At 42.7% G+C, this 12,885-nt stretch overlaps 1 protein-coding gene across 14 annotated transcripts in view; it reads right to left on the reverse strand.

Annotated features, from left to right (window-relative positions):
- The window catches only part of SIK3 (SIK family kinase 3), a 154,480-nt gene that overhangs the window by 56,476 nt on the left and 85,119 nt on the right, over positions 1–12,885 (reverse strand). For all 14 annotated transcript variants that reach the window (XM_073320975.1, XM_073320974.1, XM_073320972.1 and 11 more), the window contains one exon: positions 8,629–8,692. In XM_073320975.1, coding sequence (XP_073177076.1) covers positions 8,629–8,692 — 64 coding nt within the window. The remainder of the gene's footprint in view (positions 1–8,628; positions 8,693–12,885) is intronic.

Genomic DNA, 12,885 nt, shown 5'->3' on the forward strand with positions numbered 1-12,885 from the left:
CCCAAAGAGCCCACAATCTCAACAGACCAGATAGACCCAGGACAAGAGCAGAGACAGAGACACAGAGGTCAAGTGACTCACACAAGGTCACACAGCAGTTTGGTTCCAAGGCCACAAGCCTCCTCACTCCCAATCCAGTATCCTGACCACTGAGCATGCTGCCTCAGACAGTTTTCCCTTAAAAGTACAAAACACCACTACACGGACTCCACCAGTGTGGCACGTATTACTGTTACATCCGCTAAAAAGCCTTTCAATTAAGATTAGGGGTGGGAATACTCTCCCTCTCCACTTCCTCCCCCGCCGCCCCAGTTTGCTTACTCTATGCATTTAACAGCACTTTGAGTAGTCAGTTTCATCCTTTCCCCTGCATAGCCAGTCCATTTCCTGTTTTGTGGTTAGTCAGAGAGAATCTTTCTGAAGTGATTTCAAACATCACAGCCACTGGCAGGGAGACTCAGGAACAGGTGGGATCTGAGACTCTTTAACTCACCCTTTCAAACCAAAGTGGATAGTATGCATTTAAACACATGAACATCTCTACTAATGTTCTGAAACATGAATGCCCTGCCCTTCCAACTTGCACTCGCTCTCACGGACCTCTTGTTGCATTTCTAGAGAAAAGGCTAGGAATGTTTTTAACTGAGCCAGTTTAGATAGTTTGTGTCTGAGACTCCATGCAACACAGGAATCCGGTAGTTCTAAAAGCCACGTTCTCCCTCATGAACTGCAGGTCTATCAGCACTCAAGCACAGGGATTCCTTCAGAACTGTGAGCCTTTGGGCAATGTGCCAGGCGCAGCTACGTAAGCCATGCCTCAATAGCTCCCTTCTTCTGGGAGCTCCTTCAGCACCTTGGTTACCTTGAGTAAAGACAGGCTCCCTTTCCTGCCCTTTCGCTTTTGAGGGCATTCCACTCTCTGCAGAAAACCCAGTCCCCTTCCAGCCATTTTCATAGCCAGCACGCTCAAGACATTCTGCGTTTGTGGCTGATACAAGAAACACCCTCTTGATTGTACTACAAGAGCTGCTAACTCAGGTGTATTTAAGTTCCTTCCATTTCCCAGGACATTCCACTGACTTTCAGTCAATATGCAAGAAAATGCTTTGATGACATTTTTAGCCTAACTGCAGGAATGAGCATCTTGGATTATCGGCACTAAAGAGGCGAACCAAGTTAGGTTTTCTGCACAGCGGAACATGCTTTAAGTGAAGTATATTAACGTATAAAATTATATTGTCAAGCAGTGCTTGTTAAAGCTATTACCAGCTGGACAATGGGGTGGGAGGAGGTATTTTTTCATATTCTCTGTGTATATATAAAGTCTGCTGCAGTTTCCACGGCATGCATCTGATGAAGTGAGCTGTAGCTCACGAAAGCTCATGCTCAAATAAATTGGTTAGTCTCTAAGGTGCCACAAGTACTCCTTTTCTTGTCACTGGTTACGGTGCCCCTCAATGGGATTTTACAAAGCAGATTGAATAATTCTAGAGGAGTATAATGAGGGGCATTCTGAATCAGAACAAAAAAGAGAAGCAGAGGCAATCTAGATGCCAAATTATGTTTTATTTGAAATCCACTGGGGTACAGTACAAATCAACAAAGTGGGGAATAGTCACCAGTAAATCAGAGTTAGTTGTTTTAGCAGGAGCTACTATTTAGGTTTATCGTAAACTACTGTAAATTATTACTGTTATCTCCTGTATCATAGGATATCAGGGTTGGAAGGGACCTCAGGAGGTCATCTAGTCCAACCCCCTGTTCAAAGCAGAACCAATCCCCAACTAAATCATCCCAGCCAGAGCTTTATATACTGTCATCTTAATTCAACTCACTTTGTCGGTACAAATTTATATTTATGAAATAACAGAATTTTGAATGAGAAGATACAATGCATTAGAACATAAACCGCCGAGTTATATGCTCCCTATTCAGTTTCTCAGTTTTCAGCCTCTGTAAGCCCAGAGTTTGGAGGACAAATTCTTAGGTTGTTTAGTTATAGCTTGAGCAATTGTCTGGTGCAATTTTTATTTACTGTTGTGAGTTCCAGCTTAAATAAAGACATGCATGCTTTGATCCAACATGTTGGCTTCTTGACTCAACATTTATCCTTCACGCCTTTCTGTCTCATAGTCCACCCCCCACCTCCCGACAAATTTCTGTATTCCTGTCGCTTCACCTTGTATGCCTTACGATACCATCTGGGCATTGTGTTTTACAATCCTTACTGTTTTCTTACTTCTGCTACAGCACACTTCCTCCTTATTTCTTGTCCGTTTCTCTTTCATTACAGTTTATCTTTTATTATAGCTTATATCCTTCATATTTCATTCTTGCTTTATCTTTCTCTCCGTTTTCTGTTTTTCTAAAAATTTCTTAGTTAACTGAAGAGTCTCTAAGTAATTTTCCTTCTCATTTAACTGCACTGTTCTTCCTTTCTGTGTTCCTCTTTTCCCCGAATAGCACTGTCTTCTCTCCTTCTGGGTACTGTCCCTACTATTTCTACTATCTGTCTTTCCTGTCCCTTCTGAACTGGACTTTCTCCCTTTCAGCTCTGTTCCTGGCATCCCAGTGACCCAATTCAGCCCCACTGTCCCTATCCTCTGGCTCCCCACTTCCTGCACCCCTTCTTTTCTGATGCCAGTTACTGACTCACTGGCTACTGGCCTCTCCCCCAACTCTAGGCAGCCTTCATCCAGCTGTTTCCACTAGTGTGCTGCCTGTTTGGAGCTGTGCTGGGGTAGGGAACAGGAAGGCACTCTGCCACCTCCTCTCTGCCATGGATTTCTTTTTTTCCCCAAAAAACAGCCCTGGGCTCAAGTTCACCCCAGTTCCACTGCCCAGAAACCCTTGAAGTTCTCCAGGCAGACCTTGAACCCACCCAGAGCAGCTGGCTCCCTTTTCTAAAAAGAGAGAAACAATTTGAGGCTGCTTCTGAGCAGCCAACTTGTGCTGCTCCCTTTGCACATTTGGCCCAACAGCCTCCAGTACCAGTGAGGCATTCACTAGCACGTGTGAGCTTACTGATGATGCTCAGAACCCTTCTGGGACGGCCTGGGTTGCTGTTCTGTGTGCCAACTGCAGGCTCATTCCATGGAGGAAGCAGCTTGCATCACTCAGCAGCTACCTCTGGATGGGTTGACGGGCAGACAGGCTCTGAACAGTCAGTGGTTCACCCAGGAGAACTGTAGCTCACACATTACCGCCCTCCCCATACACAGCAGCTCTCCCCCCCGTGGTTATCAGTCCCTTATCCATTGTGCGCTCTCTCCCAGGCTAAATGAGCATCCTTCCCTTAGCCAAGGCATCTCTGCATTCCAGTGCTTATTAGACAATAACCCATTCTCCTTCAATCACTGCCCTAGAGTTTCCATTTTTTTCCACTAATTCCATATTTTTTCAAGTCTCCTTCATTTCCTATATGATTTCTCAACACACAGTATTCAATTTGTCATAATGACCAATTAGAAACAAAACATCCTCAGATAGATGTAGCTAATTCCAGCCATGTGAGCACTCTGAAGGAGTGTAATAAACTGGATAAAAAAAACCTTTTAGGAAAACAAATCAGTTGCAAAAATGTTTTTCATAGAAAAACAGAGTAAATATCAGTCACTGAGATAAATCCTATTAATCAGAACACAAGCTTGTAACTGGAAAAGTCAGACAGTTCCAAAGTATTCCGCCATATTATCCACCTATCTTACGTCAACAAATAAGATGACCATGGATAAGGGCACAAGACCTGGGGGGTTGGGTTTTAGCCCTGGTTCTGCTGATGACATGCTCAGAACCTGGGAAAGTCACTTCTCTCTGTGTGCCTCAGTTTCTCTGTTTGTAGAGTGGGGATAATGATATTTCACCAGCTTTAGAAATTGCTGTGGAGATCTGCTGATGGCAAGCCCCATGTAAGAGCTAGGTATTATTAATAGTAAATATTTGAAGAAAAGAATCTTGTGAGTTATTTTAAGCTAATCTCTTAACTTCATTTTTGTAATTGAGGGTTGCAGAGTATTTCTTTTGGTTAATATTAACGAGTAAATAACTGAAACATGTGTTTAGCCTATTATCTGTTTGACCTCTCAGGTAAAGGAATGCTGTCAAGACTGGTGGAACAAAACCGTGACCTACCTTTAAGAGATACATGTATTTGTTCACACTGTCAAACTGCCACCTTATGTGCATACGAAACGTGTACGGGGCACAAAACACAATGATGTGCTTTGCAGTGCTTTGACCCTACAACAAACCACAAGCAGCTCTCCATCATTCCCACTCACTGTTGTGCCTGGCTGGTTTCATTTTGAAATGAATGATCACATCAATCTCAGCTGAATTAAAGACCTCGTTTACATGTGGGCCATTTGGAGGGCTTCTCAGAACAGACTGAGCCTGTCTAATGAAAGCTCAAGTCAACAAGTACAGCAGCTCTGGCTGGGGCTAGCCAGGACTATAGTTCAGAAGAGCTAATAAAGGACAAAAAAAAGCTAAGCTTTGAATTTTGACATTCTTGAATACTGACGCCCTTTCGAGCCATACCCATTTACAGAACTTATTACCCCTTTTCCAGTTCAAGAATTGCATCCTATGCTCACTTTGTGTAAAATGTTACATTTTGGAAAACGTCTCAAAATCTATATAAAGACTTCAAAAATCACTTCAAGTCACTTTACATACAGAAAAACCTCCAGTATGCAGACATGTATTATGCAATACCTCAGACATTATGCAACAGAAATGATCCTTATATAGAGCAAGATTTCTCTTTCTTGAAATTTTCTGAATACAGAACATTATGCCCCCTTATTTGGGGGTTCAGTGCAATGGTTTCACTTTAAAACCTAGCTTGTATGGCCACAGATACTCAGAAAGCATCAAACAAGCGATCAAAAATCTCACAACATGGACATTTAGCACAGAGGGGGTCTCCTTGGTGTTGCACAACAGTAGATGTGATTCTTGATGAGGCTGTTCCACCAATGTACCCTGCTGTGATTTTTGCCATGTTATGTGCATGGAAAAATATTCTACTCATACGGCTGCAGGAAGGAAGCGTAGCTCTTGAGATCATGTTAGGACTGCAAGCATGCAGCCTATTCCGAGCCTGCTTACCCACATATTTTGGCTGGATTACCAACGGAAATTAAAAGTCACTTTAAACACTGAATAAGTGAAACCTTTCCCCTTCTCCAAAAACATCTTAGTCTTTTTACAGTAGCTTCACTGTAAATGAATAGCAGGGAGTTATCACTATAGCTGTTGTGAGAAGGAAGACTCCTCCAAAGATGTTCATGACTCCAAAAACGGCAGATACTTGAATGAAAGGAAACCTGGTAAGCAAATTTTGCCTACAAAAAGTTCTGTTTTACACCTTCTGATTTCCAGCCTCAGAATTCCAGCCTCAGCTCTCAAAACACAGAGCATAAAGGGATTTGAAGGCAGCCCACAGTACACAGACTATTTCTCTTGACAAAATGAAGACGCAAGATCCTCTTCAGAGTTGTAAATGCTAATGATTGCAAGGAAAGATTGTTTTCCACATGGGCTTCTGTTTGGTTCCCCGCCCCTCCCCCCACACACAATAAATTGCTTCTCATGTTAGAACAAAATGTCTCACTGGCTACTTAGGAAACTTTGCTGGGATTCACTCTCTTAGATATAAAGTTGGAGTTAATGGACCTTGTGTGAAGTTTGAAAACTGCCAGAACCTACTAGATAGAGGTAGAAATTGACATTTACCGTCTAGTACATAACTGACTACTGAATTCATCTGCTGTCAGCCACAAGTGAGGATATAGTACGGGGCAATGTATTGTAAATTAGCAATTCTAATTATCTGAATTTACTACAGCATGAAATATTTTAGAAAACAATTAGATTTTCACTTTCTATTTACTTACAGGGCTATTTTTGTAGCCAACAGAATTCTTCCAAGTCTGCATATGAGCTTGCTAGTACGTACACAGTTCTGGATAAAAGGGAAATACTTGGATTATATCTGCCAAATTCAACAGGAGGAAGGGAGTAAAGAGATATTTTACCTCTTTGCAGTGATCCACAGAAAAGCAAAGCCTCCCACTGTGTGCGTGTGAAGAACACACACAATACTGTGCTGTCATTAGCACCTCCTACAAAGAGTAAGCTGAACTTCACAAGTTTGCAGAATTATGGGGCATCCGACACTCCTTAATTAATGGCAACTTATATTTCGAGTAGGAGTTCTCAACCATTTTTTGAATCATGCCCCCACTTTTGCGGGTTTTTTTTTTTTTTTTTTTTTTAAACTTGGAGTCTGCCACCCACCTTAATAGTCAGGTATCAGAGGGGTCGCCGTGTTAGTCGGGATCTGTAAAAGCGGCAAAGTGTCCTGTGGCACCTTATAGACTAACAGACATGTTGGAGCATAAGCTTTCGTGGGTGAATCCAATACGTCTGTTAGGTTAGTCTAGGTGCCACAGGACTCTTTGCCGCTTAATAATAGTGAGAAGGATACTGCCACCTAGCGCTGCTAATGTGTTTCTACACCAGAGACCAGGCAGGTTGCCTAAATCAAAATGTAAGTCAAGTGGTACTATAAAAACACCCCAAATCTGTCACTCAGTCTCAACGCCACTCACGCAAGTTTGGCCCAGCCACCTGTCCATCATGAATTAGAAGGCTTGCTGTGCCCCCCACCCCCAATTTGAAAATTGCTGCATTGGAGAGATAACAGAAGGCTCAGCCGGACAAAGTTAGGTTTTCAGACAATCTATACTTGTTGATTATCAGTTATAACTTCTTCCCTACTTAAGTTGCCCCTTCTTTGGAGAAGCAGGAATCAAAGGAGCAGTGGAGTATAATGGGAGAAGTAATGGATGTAGTTTCTTCCATTATTACTGAGTCATTAGCTATTAATTACAAAGACATTTAGAAAATGTCACGATGTTAGACTTTTTATTTTATTTATTTTTAAAGGCGCTTTTTAGGTTACCAGAACTGTTACCAGCTATTTATCGTTCAAGTCTCTGGTTACGTACCCACAGATTTTTGGTTTGCTTTCTCTAAAGGATGTAGTATTGTCTAGATTAGCAGTTAGAGCAGGGGACAATGCACAGACCAGAGTACTGTCTCAGTCAACATCCCAAGGCCACACAGTGATTTATTCAAGATCTCTGTGCCTCAGCTTCCTCGGCTGTAGGCAGCAAGTAATACTTGCCTACATCCCAAGAGTCCCACAAGGACTTTGAGATCCTTGGATAACAAGTACTATAGAAGTGCCAAGTATTGCTTTACTTGCTGCTGAAACATCTGCCTTCCCTCTCTGACATGTACAAGAATAGCAAGGAAGCTGTTCAGGCAGCAGCTATTGCTTACCACACATTATAGCCCTTCCACATACGACAGGAGTTCAAATAAAAGCATTTTCCTGGGATCCAGGTAAAAGGAACAACATTCAGGATAAAATGGGAAAGAATTGTATAGCATTTAGCAGATTTCAGCCCCCAGGAGGTGCTTTTATGCTGGCGTAACTAGGACTTGAACTTTTCAGATGAAGTTTGTAATTTTGCCACAATGACTTTGCTGTGAATTGGTGAATCCCTGCTTCATAAAGAGCTTTGTCCTTTGTTACACAGCAACATCTCCTCCAGCAAAGTCAGAGCCTTTTCTTATCTTATGGCAAACATGAATGTTGACGTTAAAGGAGATAGAATAACCTCAGTATTGACTGAACAGGAACAAGTCAGTGAAGACTAAATAAAGAGAAGTCTTTGGCTTTAGCAGACGTGTCTCTAGATTTCACTCCACACCGAGATGAGAACAACGTTACCTAGAACTGGGTTTAAACAAAGTTATTAGTGTGATTTTTGGACCTGTTTTCCTGACCAAACTGAACAAGGATTTTTTCTGAGACTCATGCTAGCTAAACTGCTACAGACCAACCTTGCAAAATACTGACTCAGTTATCTGGGGCAAAGAACTTTGACATGTGAGTAAAATACCATCAGGTGTTTCATTAGTCATCATTGTAAAAAACAATTTTGTGATTTTAAGACGGTTATATAATATGGTTTTCAGACAAACACTAGTCAAGAAAACAACTAGAACTTTGTTAGCAAAAAACGGAGTTTTAAAATGGACGCTTCTAGGCTCTAGATTGCAAGGCTAACGGGTCACAAAAATATGAGAAATCTCAGAAATCATATGATTTGAAGTATAAAAGACTGCAGAGCTGCACAAGTACTCCTTTTCTGTTAGCTTAGACGTCACTAACATCAAACACCAAAATCACAGCTGCAGCCAAGAATCTCACATGACAGCTTGCCAGGAAGTGACGTTTTTAGCACCTCTTTAAAAGGCAGTTCTGAAACCACTATGCAATACCTTTAATCTCAAGTGTCAGCATGCAGCTGAAGAAAAACGGAACTGCCTCTATAAGAATGAACCCCTCCCACCCCCTGAGAAAACATGGAGATGATGCCCTTTTAAATGGCATGGCTTTTTTTTCCTGCAAGTTAAATGATTTTATTCTTTATTTCTTTGTCAATGGAAGTTTCCAGGGCTGAAGGACAGATAGGAGGCAGCTATTTTCAGCTTACTGTAGTTGACCAAGTATAATATCAGATTAAAGAATGCAATAAACATACTTACCAAATATTTCCCCTCCGCTAGCATATTCGGTCACCAGATAAATCATCCTCTCCGTCTCCATAACCTGGACAAACAAGGATACAAAGTGACAGCTAAAGAGACTGCCCAGTGCAAAAGGAAATGAAGCTAATTGGAATTTTCTTTTGTTACTTGTAACTTTGATACAAACTGCTTTCAGCAAATTAAAAAAAAGTGGATTCCAATGCTTTAGAGAGCAATGGCAGGGGTGGGGAGGGGAAAAATAAGAATGATTATTAAAGGGACTATTTTAAACACTACTTAAATCCTTCTGCATCCCACCCACAAAATATTCAGTTGCTAGTCTCCACTTGTTTCAAGAACCTCAGAGACATCTCTGGGCTGCCAAGACTGAAAAGTTCACCTTAGGTATTAATCATTCATCACTCTGAAACACTCAAATAACTAGGAATACTTTTTTCTAAAGGAAGGACTACCTCCAGAATTAGTAAGTGACTTTCAAATGACTCAAGATCTATCCATCATAAAAGTGACTGGCTTAAGAGCTTTGCTCTAGGGAACCTTCACATTTAAGCGAAAAGACAATGCCAATCTTTATACAAGCCTTCCAGGGCTCTGGATGCACACGGAGCTCTCCAACAAATGAAGGCCAGTTACAGTATCAAGACTGGTTCTCCTGTTTTCAGCAAGTCAATTAAAATGCCAAAATTAGTCCCCAGGAAAGGTCAGATAGTTCCACTAGAAAGCTGACTTGCTCTAGTAGCCATAGAATAGATGGCCAGGTCACGGAAAGTTTCTCTTTGGCCCTACCATGGTAACATCACCCCGGCCGATGGGAGCCGGCAGAGGTAGCTGCCCTGGTGATACCAGACTATGCCAAAACAAGCCGAGGTGAGGGAAGGGATTTCAGTTTCATTAAGAGCATGGCCCAAAATAATGTGTTTTAAACAGGCCAATTTCCTGACCTCTATCGACACTAAGAGCATTAATACTAAGAGAAGATTCCAATCTAAATGTTCTTTTAGCTATTCATGCTCAGGGCTCAAAACACTCACCTACCTGAACGCGGAGTAGGCAGAGCAGGGACACAAAGCCGAGGGGCTGGAGCTCCATGTTCCTTCTCATGAGGGAAGGGGCAAGCCTGGGTGCAGATGGGCATAGGGGCAGTGATCCTTTCAGAGGAGGGATGTGTAGAAGAAGAGGACAAAGCAGCCTTGAGCCACTACTGCTATTTTAGGCCAGGGAAAGGAAAGCCAGGGAGAAAAGTGGCTGGAGCAGCTGCTTTTTTGCTCAGAATGGAGGACGAGGGTCAGAAAGTGAAGCAGCCCAGTTGCCACTACTCGTTTAACGGGAGGGAACGGATCTTCTAGCAGCAAGCTTTGAAGTGTGCCCACGAGTGCGTATGTGTGGGTGAGTCCACATGGGTAAGCTGGTGGATGTCGGTAAAGGCAAGCGATTGAGGGGATACATTAAAAAAATTATAAAGTAATTCTCTGTTCTTATTTCCCTCTCCTTCCTTCCACTTCCCCAGAAATCCAAGAGGATTTCAGTATTAATGCATTTGCACAAAACAGAGAGGGAGATCTCCAGGGAAGTGGAAGGAAGGAGAGGGAAATAAGGATGTGAAGGGAAAGAGGGAGCATTACACTCAAAGCATTGTAGCAAGATCCAAGGGTGGGATTTTCAAAAGCATTTGACTGATTTAGGAGTACAAATCCTATCGACTTCCCATGGACCTGTACTCCTAAGTCATGGTCGTACTTGTGAACCCCCTTCTCCTAGGATTGATAAGAAAGCATGGAGAGACGCCCAACTGGAACAGTTGGCCTAAGAAAGACCAGAGACAGAAAGCTACCTTTCAAATGTTTATTAAACAGGAAGTTGGCTGGCGACACATGATGATATGCAATACACTGATCTGTTACTATTGTAAATTGCAAAGCCCTGGCTTTGGCAACAGTAGCTTTTATGGGCAGGGCAGCACACCTTTTCACCATGGCTTCAAAGACTAGTCCTTGGGCAAGCTGGTCTCTGGAAAATTTTCCAAGCCTCAATTATGCTATTAATTTTACACATTGCTTGAAACTTGAACAACAAAAATTAAGGAAGTCAGTTTCATTTTCCAGTTCTCAATGCTGAAACAGTTGGACTGCAAACCCTTCAGGTGAGCTTGGTTTAACATCCATGTTTCTGCAGGATTTTTAAAGTCATAAAAACATTTTGATTGGGTTTAACTTTTCCACAAAGTCTAAATAGTCAGCCACATTTGGGATGACAGTTCCTCTCATGGTGTGAGAGACACTAAGCACTTTGGGCTTGAAACATGCAGCCTTCAGATTAAAAAAAAGATGCCCAATCTGGACAATTGCAGCTCTTTAACCAGCAGGTTTTGTTTCTTTTCCCAGAAAAGCTAATAAATGAGTGTAGCAGAGACAAGCCCTTAGATTCAGAAAGTGCTATCCAACTTTACTCAATTGTCATGTGATGTGGTTTACAGTTACCACTTAACAGTTATTCCACATGTGTGCAAACGAAACATATGGGTGTTTTTTACATCTTCCTGTTTCCAGGCAAACCTGGTCTCTTACATTTTTTCAGATAAGGGAGACACCTTCTCCTCTTGCATTTATTGGCTTTGAGTGTTACAAACCTAAAGAAATGTGCCAGTCAGATCTTTAGTGAACGGCTGGGGAGGAAAGGCTTTAATGACAAGAGGGCTTTGATTTCAGGTTTAGCAGGTGTTTTATAACAACCATGCACCATTTCAAAAATCAGAATAAAACTTCTGTGGAAAAAGCACCCCTTAGAACAGCCAGCTGAAAAACACCACACAGAGGATGCTCTGTTCTCACTCTGGCGGAGCGGAGACATTGTTGCCATCTCTTGGAGTATTCTGCCTGGGGCTTTCTATTGCATAAAATAGGTTGACAAGAGCTTTTGACTCAAACAAGTGTTAGACTCCAGCTCTTCCAGAGACAAAACTGCCTGTGCATTGTCACCCTGCACAATTCTCCCAACGGCTGTCACAGGCAGCTCTCACCTGGCTCTTTGGCCCAGATACCAAGTCATTAACCTTTTTCACCCAAGATTCTCAGTTTTAGTTCCTCTGAGTCTAAATAGCCACTGACTGCAGTGAGACATGAACTAGAAGCAGCTCTGCCTCCACCAGACAGCAGCTGTTTCTAGGGGAGGGCAGTCTCCACCGATGCGCATGGTGTCCTCTCTTCTTGGCAAACATTCAGAGCCCCCCATTAAATCACAGGGGAAATAAGCCCCCTAAATATTGCAACTGATACCCCAAATGTTCAAACTGTGTTGCCAGCCAGCAGAGACAAGTAGCTACAGACACCACAGCAGACTTTGGGTTCTAACGCATCTCTGGCAAGCCAGTCCCTTCTTAGGCTAACCTTAACGCATGCCCAGCCTGAGAAGACAACAGCATTTTCCCCACTTCATGATCCAGCCCTCAGGAATGGCAGACAGGCAAATGTGACAGTACAGTCCATTGGCTCATGCAGAAGCTCTCTCTGCTTTCCAATTTAATCCACTGTTTTTAAAGCAGGAAATAAAGGGATCCTACTTGTTGATTCTATTTCTGCATCTTCAGCTCAGCAGATTGTAGGTGAAAGGCAGTTCCGCTTCAGCCTGTCAACCAACAGGCAATATTGGCAGGATACAGGGAAGGGAGTTCTTTTCCACATGTCACTAACGGCCTGATCAAGGAGGTCCAGGACCATTTACAAGACATTTAAAGTTTCACCAAGGGTTTAGTCCCCAATTAGTTCTCCACTCACTTCACTTGGGTGCCACATCACTTCTGGCCTCCACAAAGGGACTGGATCCCCTCTGCTGTCCTACTTGACCCTTAAGTGAGAGTGGCACCTCCAAAGCAGTGTGTACAAACCCACACCATTGCACAGACCCGAGGCGCTCATCCACACTGCGTGCAGCGGGGACCTTTCCCTGGTGCTTTTGTTTCCCCAAGTAAGGAAAGTCAGAAAAGCTGGAGAAAAAACTGCAACAAAATACAGAAGTGATGTTACCACCATTACTGTCCCTGATCACCATCCACTGAGGACAACACAGCTGGTCTAAACTGGGAAACTAAAAGGCGCACAATAGCCATAAACAAACGGAAACCAGCTGCCCTCAGAGGACATTTGATCTTCCAGTAAAACAGAGGATGAGCTACTGAAACACAGGGACTGGGGGGGGGGGAGGGGGGGGGTTAAAATCAAGGTATTTTCTAACCCTGAAAATAAAGATTTTTTTTTCCAC

This window comes from Lepidochelys kempii, chromosome 22 (genome assembly GCF_965140265.1).
Source record: "Lepidochelys kempii isolate rLepKem1 chromosome 22, rLepKem1.hap2, whole genome shotgun sequence".
Taxonomy (NCBI): Eukaryota; Metazoa; Chordata; order Testudines; family Cheloniidae; genus Lepidochelys; species Lepidochelys kempii.